This window comes from Amblyraja radiata, chromosome 10 (genome assembly GCF_010909765.2).
Source record: "Amblyraja radiata isolate CabotCenter1 chromosome 10, sAmbRad1.1.pri, whole genome shotgun sequence".
In the NCBI taxonomy this organism is placed as follows: Eukaryota; Metazoa; Chordata; class Chondrichthyes; order Rajiformes; family Rajidae; genus Amblyraja; species Amblyraja radiata.
In genome coordinates, this window is record NC_045965.1 from 14,898,393 (window position 1) to 14,921,387 (window position 22,995).

Genomic DNA, 22,995 nt, shown 5'->3' on the forward strand with positions numbered 1-22,995 from the left:
AGTCTGAGATGCTTATGAAAATTGTAGGCACCACAAGTATAAATAGGAAGGATACTTTGTACACAATGAGATTTCAACCAGCAACTCAGCAAAGACAATGGAAAATAACTCCAGGACGATATCCCAGTCTTCAAAGAATTCACCAAAAAGACGAATAGGTTCTTCCACTCGGGTGAAAAGTGTTCACAATAATTGCATTCAAAGCAGCAGAAGCACAAATAGGGACAAATGTACCCAAACGAGAAGCAATTCAAGAAAGGACATGAAGACCAAATCGGGGAGAAATGGGAAGACGCAGTCAGATTCCTCTCCCAGCAAGATGCCAAGCTGCACTGTCGTAGATGTGGACAATGTGGTGAGCACTGATGAGAGCGAGGAAGAGCATGATGGCCTGATAGAAATGGACATAGCAGAGGAAGGTAAAGGGAGAAGGAGGAGGTTATCTGTGGCGGAGGAACCATGCATTACATGCTAAAAATAACTTAAAGAGTTACAGGGTTGAAGTCAGATTTTTGCCCGTTCCTCGTCTTGCTCTTTTTATTCTGGACTATTTCACGACAAGAACATAAGATGAATATTGGACTTAAACTTGAATCAATTTGTCTCGCGCAAAGTAGTATTTCCTAAATGCTGCAAATCCTCAGCCTTTGATTATCTACATTAGTCTTCATTCAATAGATAAAAAGGCTCTTCTGGTTAGAGTAATTCAAATAAAATTGCACATATTATAGATTTGGTTAATCTACAAAATATTGCACAGCTAACTTTCCAAATAGTATTTATCTAAATTAAATTCCTTTCCTTTTGAACTTTTGCGATACAGTGTGGAAACAGACCCTTTGGCCCACCGAGACCACGCCGACCAGCGATAACCCCGCACACTAGCACTGCCCGACACACCAGGAACAATTTACAATTTACAGAATTCAATTAACCTACAAACCTGTATGTCTTTGGAGTGTGGGAGGAAACCGGAACACCTGGAGAAAACCCATGTGGACACAGGCAGAACAAACAAATTCCATACAGACAGCACCCGTAGTCAGGATCGAACCCGGGTCGCTGGCGCTGCAAGGCAGCAACTCTACCGCTGCACCACTGTGCTGCCCTAGATCTAATTCATACAAGTGTAAAGTGATTGGAAAAACTTTTGGAAATTAAACCAGTGCAGGACATACACAGCGAACGACAGGACCGTGGGGAGTGTTGTAGAGCAGTGAGACCTTGGCGTAAATAGTTTCCTGAAAGTTACAGCAAAGATAGACAAGATGGTGAAGAAACCATATATGCAGGACATTGAGTATAAGAACAAGGACGTCATGTTACAGTTGTACAGAGTGTTGGTGAGACCGCATCTGGGATACTGTGAGTAATACCACAGAAAACATATGATTAAGCTAGAGAGGGTGCCGGAAAAATTCCAGAGGATGTTGTCAGGACTGGGGGGGGGGAGGGGGGGGGGGATACTTTTGAATACTTTTTTATAGGAGGCTGAGTGGTGACATTATGGAGATATATAAAACCATGATGGCCATAGACAAGGTAAATAGTCATAGTCCTTTCCCCAGGGTTGCATAGGCTAAAACTAAAAGGTAAAGGTTTAAGGTAATTGGGGAAAGATTTAAAAAGGACCTGTAAGTTAGGTTTTTCACACAGAGGATGGTTGGTAAATGGAAAATGCTGCAAGAGGAAGTGGTAGAACTGGGTACAATTACAACATTTAAAATACCTTTAGACAGATTCATGGATAAGAATGGTTAAGAGGGTTACGAGCTAAATGGAGACTAATAAGATTAGCTTAGGAAGGCACCTTGGTCGGCATGGACAAGTGGGGCTAAAGAGGCCTGTTTCCATGCTGTATACTATGATTCCAACAATGCTGCACATTTCTGCCATTGTGCACCAGAGGTGGAGGCAATGAATTAGGATGACGGACGGGTTCCAATCACATAGGTTGCTTTGTCCTGATGGTGATAACCTTTTTGAGTATTACTGGAGCATCAAGGGTACGTGGAGAGTATTCAATCACATTCCCGTTGAGACTCAATGGAGACTCATCTCCTCCCTCCTCCAGGAGACACAGTGTTTATGCAGATGTCCAATTGAGTTTCTTGTTAATGGAGACCTCCTGGATATTGATGGTGGGGCAACTAGCAAATACAATGCCATAGAATGTGAAGTATAAGTGGTTATGTACTCTTGTGTGCTGGAAATGCCATTAACTGGCACTTGTGTTTTGCCCACTTTTCAGCTTATGTCTGAATGTTGTCCCGGGCTTGCTGCATGCAGGCTTTGTTTGCAGAGGAGTTGAAAATCGAATTGAATGTTGCACAATCAGCAGTAAACAATGAAAATAACAGATGCAATTTAATTAGCCAATTAACCTCCCAGCTTGTATGTGGAATGCGGGAGAGGACAGGAACATGCTGGAGAAACGCACAGGGTCACAGAGGGAATGTACTAATTGTACACAGACGTCATCCGAGGTCAGAATCGAACCGAGGTGCCAGGAACTGCAAAGCAGCACCACTAGCCAATGTGTTACCGAGTTCTCCCATCCATCCTGTGAATAAATCCCTCGTCTCATTTCCACATTTCTGCAGGATCCTTTATCTCTTGGCTTCACTGTCCATTTGACTCTAGCGAGCCCTATCTGTCCTGGCCTGATGGCAGACAAACACTACTGACTCATTAATGTTATTTAATCTTTATGGTCCATTGTCCCAAGGCAATATTACACTTGAACGTTATCTTGGTTTATAGCCTTTACTGTAACCAGTGCTGTCAGTCATTTCTTGTTATTACTGGAGTAAATTGAATAGAAATAAAAGACTGGAAACAAAATGTGAAAAGTAGAAGGCATAGAATCAAGGGAGAGGAACAAACAAGCCTTTGTGTGAAATAATGGTAAGATGACTGAAAATGTTAAGAAAGGCAAGCCTAAAGGCAGTCTCAAAGTGCAAACTGAAATTGCCTGTCCCACTGTACGAGGTAATTCAAGAGTTCTCCCGAGTTTCCCCTGATTCGAATTCGGAGGATTACGGTAATAGCCAGTCGTAGGTACTCGTGGGCTCTCGTGGACATTTTTCATGGTGCTGAAAAATCTTCACGAGTTACCGAGTACCTGCCGTTAGCATTACGAGGCGCTACGAGACATCCACGAGCTCCGACGTAGCCGCTACGTGCATTCTACGTACTTACCACGTGTTTGATTTTTTTTAAATTCGTGAGAGCTCTTGAATTACCTCGTACAGTGGGACAGGCCCTTAAACACAATGACGAATCTATCGCACATTTAGATGTGACTGGATCAATGCCTTTATGATCATGGTGAGGCTGAGGTCAAGAAATCCTATGCCTCAAGCTGGTTCACTCACACCCTGCTACAGATTCAGCCAACATAATCACTGCAGCTATTCCAAGCCAATCTTGGTGAATTTATTCTGGCCAGAAGAAGGGTTTCGGCCCGAAATGTTACCTATTTCCTTCGCTCCATAGATGCTGCCTCACTCGCTGAGTTTTTCCAGCACTTTTGTCTTATTACTTTCAGTGTTTCTTCCAAATGTTGTTCAATATGGGGGAGCATTAATGCAGTAGCCGAGGGATGCCAGTGTAAGCGTTGATCAGGAGGAGGTTTCCTTACCCATATTTAACCTGATGCCATGATATCAGCTGTTAATTATGAGGAATCCCAGGCCAAGTGTAGTTTAGTTTATTATCACATGTATTCACTGCTCCTGGCTGTTACTTGCCTAGTCAACGGAGCAGCTCTCTGAGTTTAGAAGCAGCCCCCAGGTGTCTGTGAGCATTCTTCCTGGCGGCTGTGCTTCTGGCTCCTTGGCTTTGAACCACAAGCTGTCCCCTTCATTGCAGTGGGAAGATTTGCTGCACTGTCCCTTGTCATCACCAACCACCTGCAACCTTGATGGGACAGCACGTTGCTCCTCCTCATCACCACCACCACCTACATAAGATGTCCAGTGCAATACTGGAAAATTGCAGAGCCAGTTCTTCCCTACATCATGCCATTATTGAATATCTCTTAGGTCAAAATATCTTCCTGAACATCTTCTCGCTGCAAAACAATGCAACTCCTCCTTAGGTGATATTCACTGGCTCAAAGCCATGAATGTTGTTCATTTTTGATTTTAGACACTTAAAAACAATATGCACCCAATTGAAACAATAGGTTAATAAGTAGGACAGTTAGTGTTGGCTGCAAGATGCAATCATGTAAATGAGCACATGACATGAAAATTAATGTCCTGGCAAGTCAAAAAACAACGGGTACAGATACATGTAAATGACGTTACGATCAATATGCTTGGGGGAGATCAAAATTGGATGGAAAATTATTATTATACAGGAGTGCTGGGCAGATAACCTTTGGCAAATGCTTAATGTGGGTCTGGTTTTCTTGCACTCAGAAGAACCTTGTCATAGTAATTTGCTGGTCTGCTCCTTTTACTCAGGTATCGGGGACCGAGGTCTGGGAATCTGTGAGTGTATTCTCACATTCATTTGTTTGCTGCTGGTTCTTCTCTTGTTCCCAGTATCTGTCTGGTTCTGCGTGAAGGTAAGTACATTGCTGCCACAGGGCTTCAAACTGATTTTTTTTGTCTGATTGGTTCAGTGGGCATGGAGTTTTTGTTTTTGTTTTTATTTAAATATTTTTATTAGAAGCAATGTACAGTCGTATAAACCATGGCATATGACATAATACATTTTGTGTACAACTTCTTGTTTTAAATTTAACAATACAAAAATAATAGATGCAAGAAAAGAAGAAAAAAGAAGAGATTAAGGAAAGTAGTGATGTGTAGGCCCCAGAAGTTAACAATTGGTAATTTGTGGATAGATAGAGAGAAAGAGCCCATAGAGATGTATAAAAAAAGAGAAGACCAGAAAGGAAGAGCAAAAAAAAGAAATAGAAAAAAAAGGAAGGAAAAAAAAAGAAAAGAAAAAACAGAACAGAAAAGAAAAGGAATATACCTACTTCATATCTTTCCACACCCCTCACCCAGTTCTGAAACGGTTAATTACCAGAGTTGTGTTGCACCATATTTTACTTGTAATAAATCGATGAAAGACCATATCTTTAAGAATTGTCCTGATTTTCCTGCTAGAACGAATCTCATATCTTCGAGATGTAACATTTCAGACATGTTTGTGATCCACATTTTAAGTGTTGGGATGGGTGCATTTTTCCAAAATTTTAGTATACGTTTTTTTGCCGTTATCAAACCATAGTTAAGGAAACAATTTTGAAATGAAGTTAGCTCAGAGCAGGCTTCCATTGTTCCGAAAATAATCAATTCTGTGTTAGGGTCCAATTTTATTTTAAATAGTTTTGAGAAGTTTTCAAAAAAAAATTCCAAAATTTATGAAGTTTTATAGAAGAGAGGAAGTAGTGTGTTATGGTTGCTTCTTGAGATAGACATTTATCACAGATGGGGAAACATTTTATTCAGTTTGGTTTTCGAGTAATATAGTCTATGTAAGATTTTCAATTGAATTAGGATGTGTCTTACATCAATCGAGCATTTATGTACATATAGCAAACATTTATCCCATCTGTCTTTAGAAATTTTTATAGATAGTTCTTGTTCCCACTCTCTTCAGCATGGAGTTTTTAAACTGGGTTTTAGACGAACAGTTGAAGTATATGTAAGCAACTAACATTATAGTTGTAAAACTCTCCAATTACCTTGTGTGGTGCAGGTGGTACATCAACATGAACGTGCAGTGATATTCAGGTTGGGCCGTCTGCTGCCAGGAAGAGCCAAAGGGCCTGGTAGGTGTCCACACTGAAAGCAAAGTGTTAGTTTACAGTCATAGAACAATATCCCACAGAAATGGGCCCTTTGGCCTATTCATGCATGCCAACCAACATGTCTATCAGAGCTACTCCCATTTACTTGCGTTTGACTCATATCCTTCCAAACATTTTCTATCCATGTAGCTGTCAACAATTAAAAAAAATGTCATAAATGTTGGTACATGAATGTTAATCATATTTGTTAATCATATCAAGCACTTTTATTTCTGAATGTTATGGAAACATTTTTCCAGTATTCCTCATTTTCAAAAACATAGATATCACTTTGTGATAAGTATGGCTGGGCAATAATTTCCTAAAATGCTTAACATCCAAAAGCAAATATTTAACTAACCCTGTTAAGCATATTTTTACAAATTGTAATTAGATTGAACTGAATAAGAACTAGTGAAGTGTGTAAAAGTGCATACGAGTCCTTAGGAGCTTTGCAACCTTTGCAATTACTGATATCTGCCGGGAAGCTTTTACTGATAAATTTGACTTTTGGATTTTTTGGGAATATTGGGATTTTTGGATGGGCATAGAAAACTGGGAGTGATACTATTTGACACAAATCTCTATAGTGTGGAATTCTTTGAAATGATATTACTCATAGTTTAGAGTTGGTGTAATAAGACATTCCATAATGGGGAAGAAAATTCTAGAATTCAGGGAACTGATGGTGAAATAACATACAAGGAAATGTGATCAAAAAGAACAAAGTGGTGGGGCAATTCAGTGGGTTGGGCAGCATCTCTGGCGACGGTTCTGGTCGGGATCCTTCTTGAGAATTTATAAAGGAAATGTGACTGTTATCTTTCTCAAGGACTGATATTCCAGGTTAAATTCCCCAAACCTATGATCCCAGCAAGTCTGTACTTAACAGAAATGGAGACAGGATATTTAGAAACAAAGAACTGTAGATGTTGGTTAATACACAAAAGGACACCGTGTTGGCATATCTTAGCAGCATCTCTGAAGAAGATGGCGAGGTGACGTTTTGGGTCGAGATCCTTCTTCAGAAGCATATTTGTTGTGCAGTGTTACGGATGCATTTTATACAAATTTTTTTTGTGAACCTCACATCTTGTCAGATGTTTTGCAATATTCCTTTGGGTTTGCAAAAAGTGCTGATGTGTTTTTGAAAATTAAAATGAATGACATGTGGTCCTGCAATTATTTAATTACAGGGCTCTTCTTCTTCATACCATGTCTAGACATTTACCACAAAGTGGATATGCGTGTCACTACCCTGGGGATTCCCTTTCACGAGGTAAATGTGCCACAGTCAATAAATCACAAAAACTATGACGAATGAACAAAAACCTAGGGAAATACATGGACCCAGGCCATTCATTTATTTTGAAATGTTAACAACATCTGGAACAATGTATGTGGTTAACAGCTGAGCAGTGTTGGGGAACGGAGGGACCACTTTGAATCCTTGAGGTGCCTGCTTTTTTGAGGACAGAAAGCCCACATAAACAAACATCATTGTCAATTGGCAAATATGACCATGACCATGTGTGAAGTGGCAAAAAGCCAGTCAAAACCCTCCCTTGACCTCCACCACAATGCTTCAAAATACATTGGCTCGAGATGTTTGTTGCCTGGTTTGATGTAGTCCAGTCAACATACCTCTTTTGTAGAAACAAAGAACTGTAGATGCTGGTTTATACTAAAGTTTGAGTAACTTAGCAGGTCAGGCAACATTTCTGGAGAGAATGGATAGGTGATGTTTTGGGTCCGGACGCTTCTTCAGATTGAGAGTAGGGTGTGGGGGAGGGGGTGAGGAGCTGGAGGCAAGATACCAATCATATCTTGTTTGCCTGTATGAGAATGTCTCATGGTGGTGCCAGCTTCCAAACCACATCTCTTAAATGGCTTCCTGTTGTTTACCAGTAGCTGGCTTTCATCACACTTGTCTTCTGCAGCAGTTTTTGTAATTTCAAGATTGATTAAAACATAGATTACATTTGAAAGGCTGGTGCTCATTTGTGCTATATATCAGCAAGACCAAGCGCAGGCTTGGTGATCGTTTTGCTGAACACCTCCGCTCAGTCTGCCTAAACATACCTGATCTCCCAGTTGCTAAACACTCTAACTCCCCCTCCCATTTCCATACTGACCTTTCTGTCTTGGGCCTCCTCCACTGTCAGAGTGAGGCCCCAGTGCAAATTGGAGGATCAGCACCTCACACAGTATTTCGCTTGGGCAGCTTACACCCCAGCAGTTTGAATATTGACTTATCTAACTTTGTAACCCTTGCTTTCCCTCTCTCTCCATCCCTCCCCATTCCTAGCTCTCCGACCAGTCTGACTGTCCCCTAGATTAAACGTTATCTCTGTTTGTTTCGTTGTCACCTTCTCCTAGCTATCAATGATCAATTCTACATTTTCCTTGAGCTGCATCCCCTTTGATGCCTCATTTTCACACATTACACTTCCTTGTCTCTGTGTCTCCCTCTCCTTGACTCTCAGTCTGAAGAAGGGTCTCAACCCGAAACATCACCCATCCCTTCTATCCAGAGATGCTGCCTGTCTCACTGAGTTACTCCAGCCTTTTATGTCTATCTTCGGTGTAAACCAGCGTCTACAATTTCTTCCTGCTCATTTATATTAAATGGCTTCCACACTATAACCCTTGATTATAGCTGTTATTTCCTCTAAGTTGGTCGAAGGGCCTGCTTTTGTGTTATATTATTCCATGACATCAGGAGTACTTCTGTTACCAAGCAAACTATATTTGATCCATTGTGACAAACTACAGTCCTATAATGGGAATCATGCCACAATTAAACAAATTGTATCTCAGCATAGCAAATAGGATTTAAGCAAATCCCAAATATTTTGCACACATAAAAAACAAGAAGGAACTAGGGAGAGAGTAGGACCACTCAAGGATACAAGTGGGAATTTCTACTTGGAAACAGAGGATGAAGGCAAAGTACCAAATGCACACTTTGCATTGTAATACAAGAAGGAGAAGGACATGGAGGCGAGATCAATATAGGATAGACTTACAAGCTTGGGCATTTTGAAGTTAAGAAGAGGTGGTGTAGGGTCTCTTGAAGAGCATTAAGATGGATGGATCCCCAGGGTCTTATAGGATCTATCCCATGTATTTAAGAGAGGCAAAACAATGCTGTGGAGACGGAGTCAATGGATATCTCCAAGGCAGAGATAGATATATTATTGATTAGTGCGGGTGTCAGGGGTTATGGGGAGAAGGCAGGAGAATGGGGTTAAGAGGGGAAGGTAAATCAACCATGATTGAATAGTGGAGTAGATGTGATGGGGCAAATTACCTAATTCTGCTCCTATAACATGAAAAAAATAGCAGGGACTTTGCTCCAGATGAGGCCATGGAGTTTAGACAATATTGTTCCTTTGTTTAAGAAGGGAAATAAGGATATTTCTAGAAATTGTAGGCTGGTGAGGCTCACATCAGTAGCAGTGAAATTATTTGAGAGGATTCGTAGGGATAGGATTATCACAAATTTGGAAGGGAATGGGTTAATTCAGAACAGTCAGCATGGCTTTGCGTAGGACAGATTATGTTGTATAAACTTGATTGTGTTATTTGAGAAGACAATGTGATTGTTGGGCAGTGGATGATCTCTGCATGGATTTTAGAAAGGTAGTTGGCAAGGTCCCTCATAGTAGGTTGATCCAGTTGATTAAGATGCATGGGATCCATGGTATTGTGATAGTTTGGATTCAAAATGCTGTCTGGATTAGAAGATACTAGCTATAAAGAAAAGTTGGACAAACTTGGATTGTTTTCTTGGCAGCATTGGAAGCTGAGGGGATGCTTGATAGTAGTGTATATTATTATGAAAGTCGTAGATGGGTAGATAATCAGAATATTTTTCTCAGGATGGAAATGTCAACTACTAGTGTCCATAGCCTTGTCATCTATGAGGGAAGGTTCAAGTTTTTTTTTACACAGGGAGTGGTAGGTAACTGGAACATGCTACCAGGGATGGTGATAGGAGCAGACATGATTGTGGCACTTCAGAGGCACGTGAATATGCAGAGAATAAAGGGATATAGGATATCATGAGCAGACAGACAGGTTTAGTTAGATTGGCACCATGTTCAGCACAGATATTGAGGGCTAAAAGGCCTTCTCCCATGCTGTACTATTCTATGATCTTAGCATTTCTGTAACGGAGTATTAGCAGAAACACGCATGATTTTTCACACACATTGAAGGAATTATTTTGAACCAAACTAGAACCTCCTGGAATCAAACAAGAATCAAATCTGAGAATTTACCCATATTTTTAGATGCAATATTATAAAGAGGTAAAGGTAGGAGTTTTTTGCCTTCCATCACAGTGAGGAATGTGGGGAATCCGCTGCGGTGGATGTTTATGTTAATTTTTATGTAGTTGTGTGGCTTGTTGCTTTTTTTTTCGTATGGCAGTATGGTAATCCGCATATCACTGTGCCTTAATTGGTACATGTGACAATAAAAGACCTTTGAACCTTTGAATTAATTTTATATTTAAAAGCAGATTAAAAATGTAAAGCTGTAGCATTGACCAATCTCTGACTGTGTCTAATTAGGGTTGAGTTGATTTTCAGTGGATTCCCCTGTAAGGCCGCAGTAACACAAAGATACTTGCATTTATTTTACAGGTGATATCTAAGGACATGATGTTAGCTGAAGTGAATGCATGCTGCTACTATCGGGTGGAGAATGCCTCCCTCTCATTAACAAGTGTTATCAATTTTCATGACTCACTATCATTGCTTGTACAAACTTTTACTAAGCGAAGTTTGGCACATCGGAAATTCAATGAAATTCTCCTGGAAAGAAAAAACATTGGTGATGAAATCAAGGTAAATAAAACTGTAAGTGGAGTATTTATGGATTGGAATTTAACCCAGTTTATCCTCCCCTCTCATGGAATTTTTAATATTATCCCCAAGGACTACTTTCCCTTATATGGTATATGAGTATAGTCCAACATCACTGAGGAATTGGTCACCAGCTACAGCTCTGTCCCTGCATAGACTTGCACATGACATGGTCATGCTTATGGCATTGGTCTCAGCACACAGAATTCAGTCTTTACATAAATCAAAGCTGGATAGTAACACCTCTTCTACAAGTAAAATAACTTTTTACATCCACGAATGAGTTTAACAGAACAGACCGGGATCGTCAGGCCTCATATAGAGTTCAGTGCATACCCAATAGATGATTGTCTATGCATTATGAGACATTTGTTCTTATACATAGAGAACTCTAAACAGCACAGAGGCAATGAGATGGCTGAAACAGGTTTTACAGCTGCTGGGGTAGATACTAACATATTCAAATCTCAGACCACCAGGGCTGTAGCTACATCAGCAGCAAAGGAATTGGACGTACCTATGGACCAAATCCTGGGGACAGCAGGATGGTCATAAGAGAAAACCAGTGGTTAAACCTGTAACATTGCAGAATCAAAATTAGATCTGTATCATGATAACCCCATAAGACAGGGGCTATAATTGTTGTTAATAGTTCATCATGGAATTTCAATGTCGGATTCATGTTTGAATACGTTAACACTATTTCCTCCCTTAGTCAATTAAGGCAGTTGTGAGGCATGGACTCGTTTCCACGGCATGAAATCACAGAGCTTTGAAATCTTCATGTAGTCACTCACGTGACTCCGAAGTAAAATAGTAAGATTAAACGAGAACTTACCAGTTCGAAGTTTGATCGTTATTTTATGGGGAGTAACGTTGAGGGATTACGTGCCCTCCGCTCCCACCCTCGATCATAAAGTTCAACTGGTATCCTTTTTTCTCTAATCTTACTATGTTCAGGTCATTACTGTTATCTGTGATTTCACACCACTGCTTTGAAGAATGACACGCTTGCGTCCTGGCGGGTTCTTCACGTAATCCCTCAACGTTACTCCCCATAAAATAACGATCAAACTTCGAACTGGTAAGTTCTCGTTTAATCTTACTATTTATAATAGTTATCAAATCAAAGAAGCATTCATTTCTCCCTTTACTGTCTTCTTTTACTTATTCAGATATCATGCCTTTAACATTTTCTGTTTCTCCCACAAAACCTATAACCTCTGTTCGGTTGTGAGTCCATTCCTGACCTACTTTTTTTTTAACCATCTCAACAATTCTGATTATGAATTCAGAGATGCTGCCTGACCTGCTGAGTTCCTCCAGCACTTTGTGGATTTGTTCATAAACCAGCACCTGCAGTTCCTTGTCTCAATGTTAACATTTGCCTAAATGCTCTTGAATTGATCCTTTCCAGAGTTCTCTTATCCCACCCTACCATTCCCAACACCCTCACTAATTTAAACCCCATGTTCCAGATTGCAGGCAATGTATGTATAGTTACATTCTCACAAAATTACTCCTCCATTCCTCAGTGGGGTCTTCATATGCTAGAACTTATAACTACATATCTAATATTCCCATTCATTTATCCCTTTGCAAATGTTCATGTTTCTTTCATTATTGGCCAGAGATAATAGCCGTGTAATCCTATGTTTTAATTTCAACCAGACCAAATGTGGACACGTTGGGCCCGTTCCCCCAACGCAATATTCCACCACTCACCCATAGCCCCCAACTGTGACGCCAGATATGCCTGTTGTCACGCGAGTTTACGGCGACCCTCACCCAACTGCGCAGGCGCGGCCGGCAAGTGGGAGCACGACTGCGGCATCACGCGCAGCTGATGGGTTCCCGTTGTGATGCCTGAAAACCCCGTTGTTACACGAGTCACGGCAACCCTCACCCAACTGCGCAGGTGTGGCTGGCAAGTGGGAGTGTGACTGCGACATTTTAAAGTTCAAAATAGCAATAACCTGTAAAATATAAGATCAATGTGAACTTCCTCTCCCTCTTCGGTCCCATATTCCCCTCCTCCACTATCCTCCCTCTCCACCAACCGTCCTCTGCTTCCTCCCCTCACCCCCTCCCTCCCCTCCTCCCCCCTCCCTCTTCCCCCCCCCCCCCTTCCCCCCCCCCCCCCCCCCCCCAAACAATGAGAATCGCAAGGAATCGGAGGAAGGATGTTAGTTTGCAAACTCTGTAAGCAGAATCCGATTCCTTATCTCATCTATGTCACTGGCACCTACTTAAAACAGCTGAATCCGGAAGAAGGGTCTGAAACAGTCTGAAGAAGGGTCTCAATCCAAAACATCACCCATTCCTTCTCTCCAGAGATGCTGCCTGTCCTGAGTTACTCCAGCTTTTCGTGTCTATCTTCAGCTGAATCCTATCCCGGCGACACTATAATCCTAGCATTTGGTAACCAACAGAACTTCCAGTCACAACTGCAGAAAACAATGTCCATGTTCCCGTTCACATTGTCCCTCAACTTCAGCACTTTCAGTTTCACTCGCCCACCTCCAGTGCTGTGGTCAGTTCGATCATCTGCTGAATATTCACTTTCATCCACATACACCACTTCCACTGCAGATCTTTTTTGATGAACTAAAATTATTTTTCAGAAACCTTGTGTAAACTTTTCTGACTCATTACTTGACCCAGTTGAAGATGGTGAACTGAGTACGTCACTCCTCTTGTCATTCTTCATGCTGCGGTTTCACCTTATTATTTCTCCCCCAGACCAGTGAAGTGCTTTCCTCAATCATTTGTTTTTGCCTTTCTTCATTCTCATTATAGAAACATAGAAACATAGAAAATAGGTGCAGTAGTAGGCCATTCGGCCCTTTGAGCCTGCACCGCCATTCAATATGATCATGGCTGATCATCCAACTCAGTATCCTGTACCTGCCTTCTCTCCATACCCCCTGATCCCTTTAGCCACAAGGGCCACATCTACCTCCCTCTTAAATATAGCCAATGAACTGGCCTCAACTACCTTCTGTGGCAGAGAATTACGCAGATTCACCACTCTCTGTGTGAAAAATGTTTTTCTCATCTCGGTCCTAAAGGATTTCCCCTTTATTCTTAAACTGTGACCCCTTGTCCAGGACTTCCCCAACATCGGGAACAATCTTCCTGCATCTAGCCTGTCCAACCTCTAAAGAATTTTGTAAGTTTCTATAAGATCCCCCCTCAATCTTCTAAATTCTAGCGAGTACAAGCCGAGTCTATCCAGTCTTTCTTCATATGAAAGTCCTGACATCCCAGGAATCAGTCTGGTGAACCTTCTCTGTACTCCCTCTATGGCAAGAATGTCTTTCCTCAGATTTGGAGACCAAAACTGTATGCAATGCTCCAGGTGTGGTCTCACCAAGACCCTGTACAACTGCAGTAGAACCTCCCTGCTCCTATACTCAAATCCTTTTGCTATGAATGCTAACATACCATTCGCTTTCTTCACTGCCTGCTGCACCTGCATGCCTACTTTCAATGACTGGTGTACCATGACACCCAGGTCTCGTTGTATCTCCCCTTTTCCTAATCGGCCACCATTTAGATAATAGTCTACTTTCCTGTTTTTGCCACCAAAGTGGATAACCTCACATTTATCCACATAATACTGCATCTGCCATGCATTTGCCCACTCACCTAGCCTATCCAAGTCACCTTGCAGCCTCCTAGCATCCTCCTCACAGCTAACACTGCCCCCCAGCTTCGTGTCATCCGCAAACGTGGAGATGTTGCATTCAATTCCCTCGTCCAAATCATTAATATATATTGTAAATAGCTGGGGTCCCAGCACTGAGCCTTGCGGTACCCCACTAGTTACTGCCTGAAAGTATTTCTATAACCACTTTGTTTGGCTGAGGTAAAGTGTTTCGATCTCTGAGCAGATGTTGGACCTGTGCTATGAGGGATCCTCAGCTGTGATATTCCACTGCATGGAAGCCAAAAACACGAAAAAGCACAAAAGAACCAGCCTTGTGCAGCAAAGCTCCCACTAACCTTTCCTCTTTCAGCTGCCACCATTGGGATAGTAAAGCTCTCTGAGGGAGAGAGACTGCAGAATCAAAATTGTGACAGGGGAGAGAACTGAATGTTGCAAAGAATTGCAGTCTGAGGAGGGATAGAAGGGATAGAACTCAGCTGGACAGGCAGCATCTCTGAATAGGTGACGTTTCGGTTCGAGATCCTTCTTCAGAATCGGTCTGTCTGCCTGTCCCACTGAGTTACCCCAGCATTTTGTCTCTATAAACCAGCATCTGCAGTTCCTTCCTACACATGGAGAAAAGCAGGAGGGTTTCAGTCAGAAAGATGACTGTGACAGGAACCAAGTAGACAATCAGGTGAGAAATCTGGGGTAGATTTGTGATGGGAAGTTTTTAAATGAGGAGAGATTACAGGTCCAGTCAGTCATGGGGGGAATTGGTGAGTGGTTCGCAATGGGTTATGGGTGCTGAGGGTATTGGCAATTAGGAAACGGCAGGAGCAATCTTGTGGAGATGTAACCAAGGGAGCTCTCAGGCTCACTAGTAATGGCCCAGGTATGATCAGGCCCTTTAAAAATGCAAACACTGGTTTCAATCTTCTGGTTACGGCCTGCTTCACTGTGTGCCACTTATGCCACTCACAGGTCTAGCACATATGCTACGAGTTTGCCCAAGTACTTTTATTTTTTTTTTTTTTTATTAGAAGTACGGTAAATTACAATAACACACAACACATATATCTTAATACATTTTTTGTACCGCTTCATTTTTTTTTTTTTTAAAGCTTTAAGAAAAAGATAGAAGTAAGGAAAGTAAAGAAGGTGCGCAAGAGTTGTGAAGTGCAGGAGAGTGTTGGGAAAAGAAAGCCCCTTAGAAAAGAAGTTAGAGAAGGAAGTAAAGTAAGAAAGTAGACCCTAGAAAAGAAAGAAAAAGAAAGTAAGGACAATCGCTCTATTATAACATTAAACACCGCAGAAAGACTACCAACCAAGTCTGTTTTTGTTGTTTTATCTCCCAATGCCAGGTCCTGATACCATTTATTTATTTATTTATTTTTTAAATTACTATTGCACCTCCTGCTTGTAGTAGGTCCATAAACGTAGACCACGTCTTTTGGAATTGGTTTGCTTTATCTGCTAAGAGGAATCTCATCTCTTCCAGATGTAATGTTTCAAACATATTTGATATCCACATTTTTATTGTTGGTGTGGGCGCATTTTTCCAGAATTTAAGTATGAGCTTTTTTCCCATTATTAGCCCGTAATTGAGTAAATTCTTCTGATACACGTTTAATTCAGGGATACCTTCCGATATCCCAAAAATGATCCATTCTGGTTTTGGTACCAGTTTTATTTTAATTAATTTTGAAAAAATATCAAATATTCCATGCCAGAATTTTTGGATTTTTGTACAAAAAACAAAAGAGTGCGCTATGGTAGCTTCTTGACACAGACATTTATCACAGATTGGTGAAACATTAGGAAAGATTTTATTTTATTTAGTTTTTGAATAGTATAGTCTATGTAATGTTTTGAATTGGATAAGCGTATGTCGTACATTGATCGAGCATTTATGCACCTGTAGTAAATGTTTATCCCAGGAGTTTGCCCAAGTACAATGGTACACTGTGGCACACATCACTTGACTTCATTGAATATGCCCAATGATCTTCATGGGATTACATCATTTTCTATAAGCAACCCACATCTAATTTAAGGAATTAGATGGTCAGATCTATGATAAATATTATTTTGCAGTGCATAAAAGCATTGCACAGGAGATGGCAGTTCTAGGCCAATATATTTTTCTCACAGCTAGCCAAAGGAAGTACCAAGAAAACACTGAATTTCCAGCACAAGATTTCTCCTAATCATCTCCCAGCCCAAAGCTGTTGCTCCAAGTAAAGGAAAGAAGTTGTTCAAATCTGGAATGCAATATGCAAAATACCATTAGAGCCAAAACAATAGTAATTTTCATGAAGGAATTAGCATAAGAATATATAGTAATTATTATTTGGTGGTGAGTGGAAAGAAAGGATGTGGAGCTAATTGGATATTCCTTTCTAAGAGCCAGGTCAGGTTCAAGAGGTCCATCATCCTTATTCTTTGATTCTATGAAACTTCTACATTGATCATCAGCAACAAATCCAAGTAAAAGGATGTAGCATTTCAATAAAAATTCCTCCATTAGAATACTAGATTTGAAATTCCATGGCAATGTAGTAAATTGTGCGACAATTTTTCCCATTCATCTATTCAAGTGGACCAGCCCCTTGCACCTGCATGATAATATGCTCTCTTTAATTTATCATTTCCTCATTTTGATTTGCAGGTTGCACTTGATGCAGTAACGTGGAAATGGGGAATCAAGGTGGAACATGCTGAAATGTAAGTTCAAGGCAGGAAATTCTGAAAACCACTCAAAACTCATTATTAGTAATCAGAAGTTATGGCCTTCATTGTGGTGGAACTTTCTTGGAAGGTTGTAATTTCAAACGCTGTCCTGGGTTTTGAGCATGTCACTTAAACTAACCAATAACAATAACAATGGATTGCTGCATTGTCAGAGATACTGATCTTGGTGTTATTGAGGCTTCAATCGCCCGTTCAGGTGGACACAGAGAAGTACGCAATGTGCCCAGCCAAGATTCACCATCATCCCTCAGCCGTTTGTGGAAACCTGTCATACAAATTAATGGGTGAATTTGATTTGGCACATTTATAATTTAAAGAGTAATTTACTGGTTGTCCTATTACCTAAAAGCGCTGACGAGAAGATGTTTGGCCACGTAGGATACATATTGGAATGATGTCATCCAATGTGCTACGCTTGTCTGGGACATTGGTAGCAGAAATGGGTGGTGGTTATGGAAAAATCAGTGACAACATGATGAGAACCATACTTTCATTCTGCCCAATATGCTACAGCTGTGTTTTTAGGTTACTCAGCTATTTGACATTTCTGCAATGTGCAGGCTGCCACAAGCGGACTTTGTGCCTGGATGCTCCGATACAATAGTCACTTTGCCATGGCTGCTTTTATTTTGTTTGTACACTGGACGTGGTTAACCCATTCAGTGGTGGGAGAGACGTCTGATCTCCAGCAGTCAAGTCATCATGAACGTCATTTCAAGTAGGGCCGTCCAATCTCTGCCAGGTTCGAACATTGTGCTGCACGCTGCAGCAATAAGCAAGACATTTACAGTCACTTCTCCAGATGTGGGATTGTTGGAAGAGGAGCTGGGGTCACCTGAAGCCACTTAGGCACTAGTCCTCAGCAAAGCACCAGATGATACCATGTGAAGCACTGGGATAGGACTCTGGAAAAATCACAACATTTGGCAAAGTCCATCTGAAAGTAGGCTAGATTTAATGTGCAATACTAATAATCAGTATTCTCCCTTAAAGTGGAAATATGCATTGGAATGAAACAGCCAACATGTATGTAGCAATGGGTAACATCTTGCTGTTGATTATTTACCTCCATCACAGCAAAGACATCCGCCTACCAGCAGAGCTTCAGCATTCATTAGCAGTGGAAGCAGAGGCACATCGGAAAGCAAAAGCCAAGGTGAGAAAATGCTGAATTAAGTGCAGGAGATCGTGAACAACTGGTGGCAATTCATTAATTCTCTCTAATTCATCAGCAGAATTTGTTTTAAATTAGCTGGGAGCGATAAGGAAAATGGGGGGAGGGAATAACAAAAGCCATTAAGTATAAATGTGGACTGCCCGGGTTTACTCATCCCTGTTTTCATTTCCAAACACATTCAAAGACATATTCTATTTTATCTAATTCAGAGAAATGCTCATCTAGATCAACAATACCAGTATGCAGGAATATCTAGTGAGCTGTATGCAAGCTCATTTGCAATACATCATTTGAAATATAACTCAAATTTGTTTTGGAAAACATGGAATATACAGGATATAGAATTCTACAATTATATGATACACAAGGAGATGTTTTGGCCCATGGTGCTTGTAGCATAGCTTTGGGTTGAACGATCTAATTAATCCCATTCTCCCCATTTCTTTTTGAATATTTATTCAATTCTATTTTAACATGCAACATCTGTGGCGACAGAAACTGAGTTAATGCCTCTGTTCAATGAGTATTTCCTGCTTTTTCTGTTTTATTTCAAATTGTCAGCATTTGCAAGTGTTTAGTTTCCCTCTCAGAGAAAGCAATGCTTACCTGCCATGTAAAATAAGTTTCCTCAAGTTACATCATGTAAATCCATGTATTCTGATTAATCACCTTTTTGCCACTGGAGTCAGTTTGTCCATCGTAACCATTTACGATTGTGAACACCTTCATCAAAGCGGCAAAGTTGGGTGGCACGGCAGCGCAGTTGTTGAGCGCCAAAATCCCAAATTTGATGCTGATTATGGGTGCTCTCTGTATGGAGATGGTACATTCTCCCTGTACCCACTTTCCTCCCACATTGTGGATTAATTTTTCTACAAGACTGCCTCATAATGTTTTTTAAAGGTTAACCTTATAACCATACAGTATGGAAAGGGGCCCAGTCCACACTGACCAGCAACCACTCATTTACACTCATATTCATTTAATCCCCCCCAACATTCCCTCAGATTCTACTCTGTTCTGTACACTAGGAGCAGTTTACTGTTGCCAATTATCTACAAACCAACATTTCTTTGGGATGGGGGAGGAAACTGGAGCATTGGAGGAAACCTCCGCAGTCACAGGGAGAATTTGCAACCTCCACACTGGCAGCAGCAGAGATCAGGTTTGAACCCAGCTTGCCTGAGTTGTGAAGTAGCAGTTCTAATAGCTGCACTACTGTGCCACCCTATAAAGGACTGTTAGTATATACCAGACCAAGTGGGACCTGTTGGGCCCCGTTCCCCCAACGCAATATTCCACCACTCACCCCTTTCCCCCAACACAACCCATTTCCACCACTCACCAGTTCCCCCAATGCATCACACACACACACACACACACACACACACACACACACACACACACAACGAGACTTTTAATAGTATACTAGACCAAGTGCAGACCCGTTGGGTCTGTTTCCCCAACGGCGTTTGCGGGGGGGGGGGGGGGCTGAGGCATCACACTCACATTAACCACCCCCCAAACACACAGGTGGGGGGAGAGGGGATGAGAAGAGGGGAGGGAGGGGAGAGGAGGAGGAGGAAATGGGACAGATTTAGGAGGGAAAGGAGAGCGGGGTAGGGGGTGAGAGAGGGGGATGGGGAGAGAGATGTGGGTGAGGTGGGGGGGATGGGGAGGGAGGGGAGGAGGAAGGGGAGAGGGGTGGGTGGAGAGAGGGGAAAGAGTGGGGAGGGGGAAGGGGGGAGAGAAGTGAAGTGGAAGAGAGGGAGGCGAGAGGGATGGGGAGGGGAGAGAGATGTGGGGGGGGAGGGAATGGGGACGGAGAGGAGGAGGGAGGGGTAATAGTGTGGAGGGAAGGGGAAGAGTGTGGAGGAGGGGAGAGGGAGGGAGAGAGGTGGGGGGGAGAGGGGGGAAAGAGTGGGGAGGGATAGTGGGAGGGGGAGAGGTGGAAGAGTGGGGAGGGTCAGAGGGGTAGGGGGAAGGGGTGGGGGGGAGAGGGGAGGGAGGGGGAGAGAGAGGGGTGGGGAGGGAAAGGGGTGGGGTGAGGGAGAGAAGTGGCAGAGTGGGGAGGGAGGGGTAGGGGGAGTGGTGGAAAAGGGACAGAGCGGTATGGGGGGGAAGGGGGCGGGGGGAGAGAGGGAATGGTGGTGGGGTAGAGAGGGAAGTGGGGCGGGGGAGAGAGGGATGGGTGGGAGAGGGAGAGGGGTGATGAGAGGGAAACATGGAAATTAAGTGCAGGAGTAGGCCATTCGGCCCTACGAGCCTGCACCACCATTCAATATGATCATGGCTGATCATCCAACTCAGTATCCTGTACCTGCCTTCTCTCCATACCCCCTGATCCCTTTAGCCACAAGGGCCAGATCTAACTCCCTCTTAAATATAGCCAATGAACTGGCCTCAACTACCTTCTGTGCCAGTGAATTCCAGAGATTCACCACTCTCTGTGTGAAAAATGTTTTTCTCATCTCGGTCCTAAAAGATTTACCCCTTATCCTTAAACTGTGACCCCTTGTTCTGGACTTCCCCAACATCTGGAACAATCTTCCAGCATCTAGCCTGTCCAACCCCTTAAGAATTTTGTAAGTTTCTATAAGATACCCCCTCAATCTTCTAAAATCTAGCGAGTACAAGCCGAGTCTATCCAGTCTTTATTCATATGAAAGTCCTGACATCCCAGGAATTAGTCTGATGAGCCTTCTCTGTACTCCCTCTATGGCAACAATGTCTTTGAGCATTGGGCATTGTGACATCACACAATGGAACGTTCATCAGGGGCTGGAGCTGCTTCTATGGGTGAGAAGCCAGTGTAATCACGACGAAATGTAATGAGGAGCGGATACTTAGAAAGAAAAGTGAAATCTCTACCGAAATGTAAAAGATGTCGGCGATTCTGCGTCTGGTTTCGGAGTTGCAGTGAATCAAAGGAAGAAAGGCGGCCAGCAGCCGTCCATGTAAATGGATCCATTCCGATTGGACATCTGCGAGTATTGGGCATTGTGACATCATACGATGGAACGAATCAAAAGGAAGAAAGGCAGCCGGCAGCCGGATGGACGGCAGGCGACAGGCACACAGTTTTATATATTAATAGATAGATAGATAGGTTTTTTTAACCCTCTAGAAACTAAATACATTTGTTATGTCAATCTGTTGCAAAGACCTTTTCACCTTAAGACGGTCATTGAAGTGTCCTTCAAGCCAATAAGGAAAACATGAACTACCAAATGATTGATTTTTAGTGAATCCTTCTCACAAATCCTTGGAAATTAATTGCAGGTGATTGCAGCTGAAGCTGAGAAGGATGCCTTAGAAGCCTTAAAAAATGCAGCTGATGTTCTCACTGGATGCCCTGCTGCTGTCCAGCTACGGTATCTGCAAACTCTTTCTGGTGAGAAATCTTCCACAGTCATCTTACCTCTGCCTTATGATGTTCTTAATACTTTGTCAACCATAAATCAGAAATCTTTAGAGACCACTGCTGCAACTGAACCAATAAAACCAACACTGTCTCAAGAACAGAAGTTCAAGCCTGACTCCCCAATGTTATAAGAGATGGAAATGACAATTCTAAGTGACAAGAACTATGTATCATTTCTGTTTGCCAGCTATGTGGATACCTTTGTCATCTATGGCATTATGGAGGAAATTATCTGCAAACGATCTGAGTTATGATAACAAAATAAATACAGAAACATTTTACTCATGCACTTAGAATGAAATGTCCTGTGCTCATTGAAATTACAAAACACATTGATTCTGGGAGAAGACAAATAATAAAGAAAGCTCTGCTTGCATCAAACATGGTGGAATAATAACAAGCAGGTCATTCATAGCAGAAATATATAAATCTAATTGAGTGGAATGCGTGGTTTATTGAAATAAGTACAGATTGTTCTTGTTTCATTAAACACTGCATGCCACAATACAAATTTGCCTACAAAAAAATCAGGCCTCAAAGTAAACATGTTCAAAAATGGAGAATTTTAATGAAACTAACATGTTCTCATGTACCCTGTAAAATGTTAAGAATTCCATCGTCCCTTTTAGCTATCGATGTCAATCTCCTCATGCATGTGAAATATTTGTCATGGGTTTAAGCTTTTCTTGTGAGGTAAGATAGGCCAATATTGTATTAATTATATTCAAGATAATTCAAATGTAATCTAATCATTTTCAACAAGCTAGATTGATCTAGAAGACTGTGACCAATTAATTTAAATGTTATGCTAAATGTAAGATACAGAACTATCTTTACAGCCCGAGGGAAGATTTTACATGTTATAATTGCTTTATAAATGCTCAGTGAAGTGTGATGAATTCTCTATGGGTGACCATGATTTGCTTTGTATTTATCAAGGGAGTCCTATTTATCAATAGAACATGTACAGTCACATACTATGGGTAGGGAGGAACTGCAGATGCTGGTTTAAACCAAAGATGGAAACAAAAAGCTGGAGTAACTCAGTGGATCGGGCAGCATCTCTGGAGAAAAGGAATTGGCGACGTTTCGGGTGGAAACCATTCTTCAGACTGATAGTCAGGGAAAAGGGAATGAGAGATATAGGTGATACTTATGACAAATGAATAGAAGATATCCAAAAAGGGACGACAATAAAGGAAAGGAGGATTCCTCAATGGTCCATTGTTGGCTGTTGGATAGGTGATAACGAGTTATACTGACAGCAGCACTAAACAGGCTGACAATGAAACTAGTACGACA

The 22,995-nt window shown here is 41.7% G+C and overlaps 1 protein-coding gene across 1 annotated transcript; it reads left to right on the forward strand.

The window, feature by feature from the left end:
* Window positions 1-97: 97 nt before the first annotated feature.
* On the forward strand, window positions 98-21,845 carry LOC116978108 (podocin-like). The gene is made up of 8 exons (XM_033029132.1): window positions 98-419; window positions 4,473-4,576; window positions 5,722-5,794; window positions 7,009-7,091; window positions 10,465-10,668; window positions 17,010-17,065; window positions 18,170-18,248; window positions 21,552-21,845. Exons 1-8 carry the CDS (start codon window positions 98-100, stop codon window positions 21,822-21,824), a joined length of 1,194 nt encoding a protein of 397 aa, XP_032885023.1. The 3' UTR covers window positions 21,825-21,845.
* Window positions 21,846-22,995: the final 1,150 nt, after the last annotated feature.

Bases quoted from the DNA above. Each gene is read 5' to 3' on its own strand.
- LOC116978108 (XM_033029132.1), top strand. From the start codon at position 98: ATGGAAAATAACTCCAGGACGATATCCCAGTCTTCAAAGAATTCACCA. The intron at 4,577-5,721 runs GTAAGTACATTG...TGTGTGGTGCAG, and splicing joins CTGTCTGGTTCTGCGTGAAG to GTGGTACATCAACATGAACG. The intron at 10,669-17,009 runs GTAAATAAAACT...TTTGATTTGCAG, and splicing joins ACATTGGTGATGAAATCAAG to GTTGCACTTGATGCAGTAAC.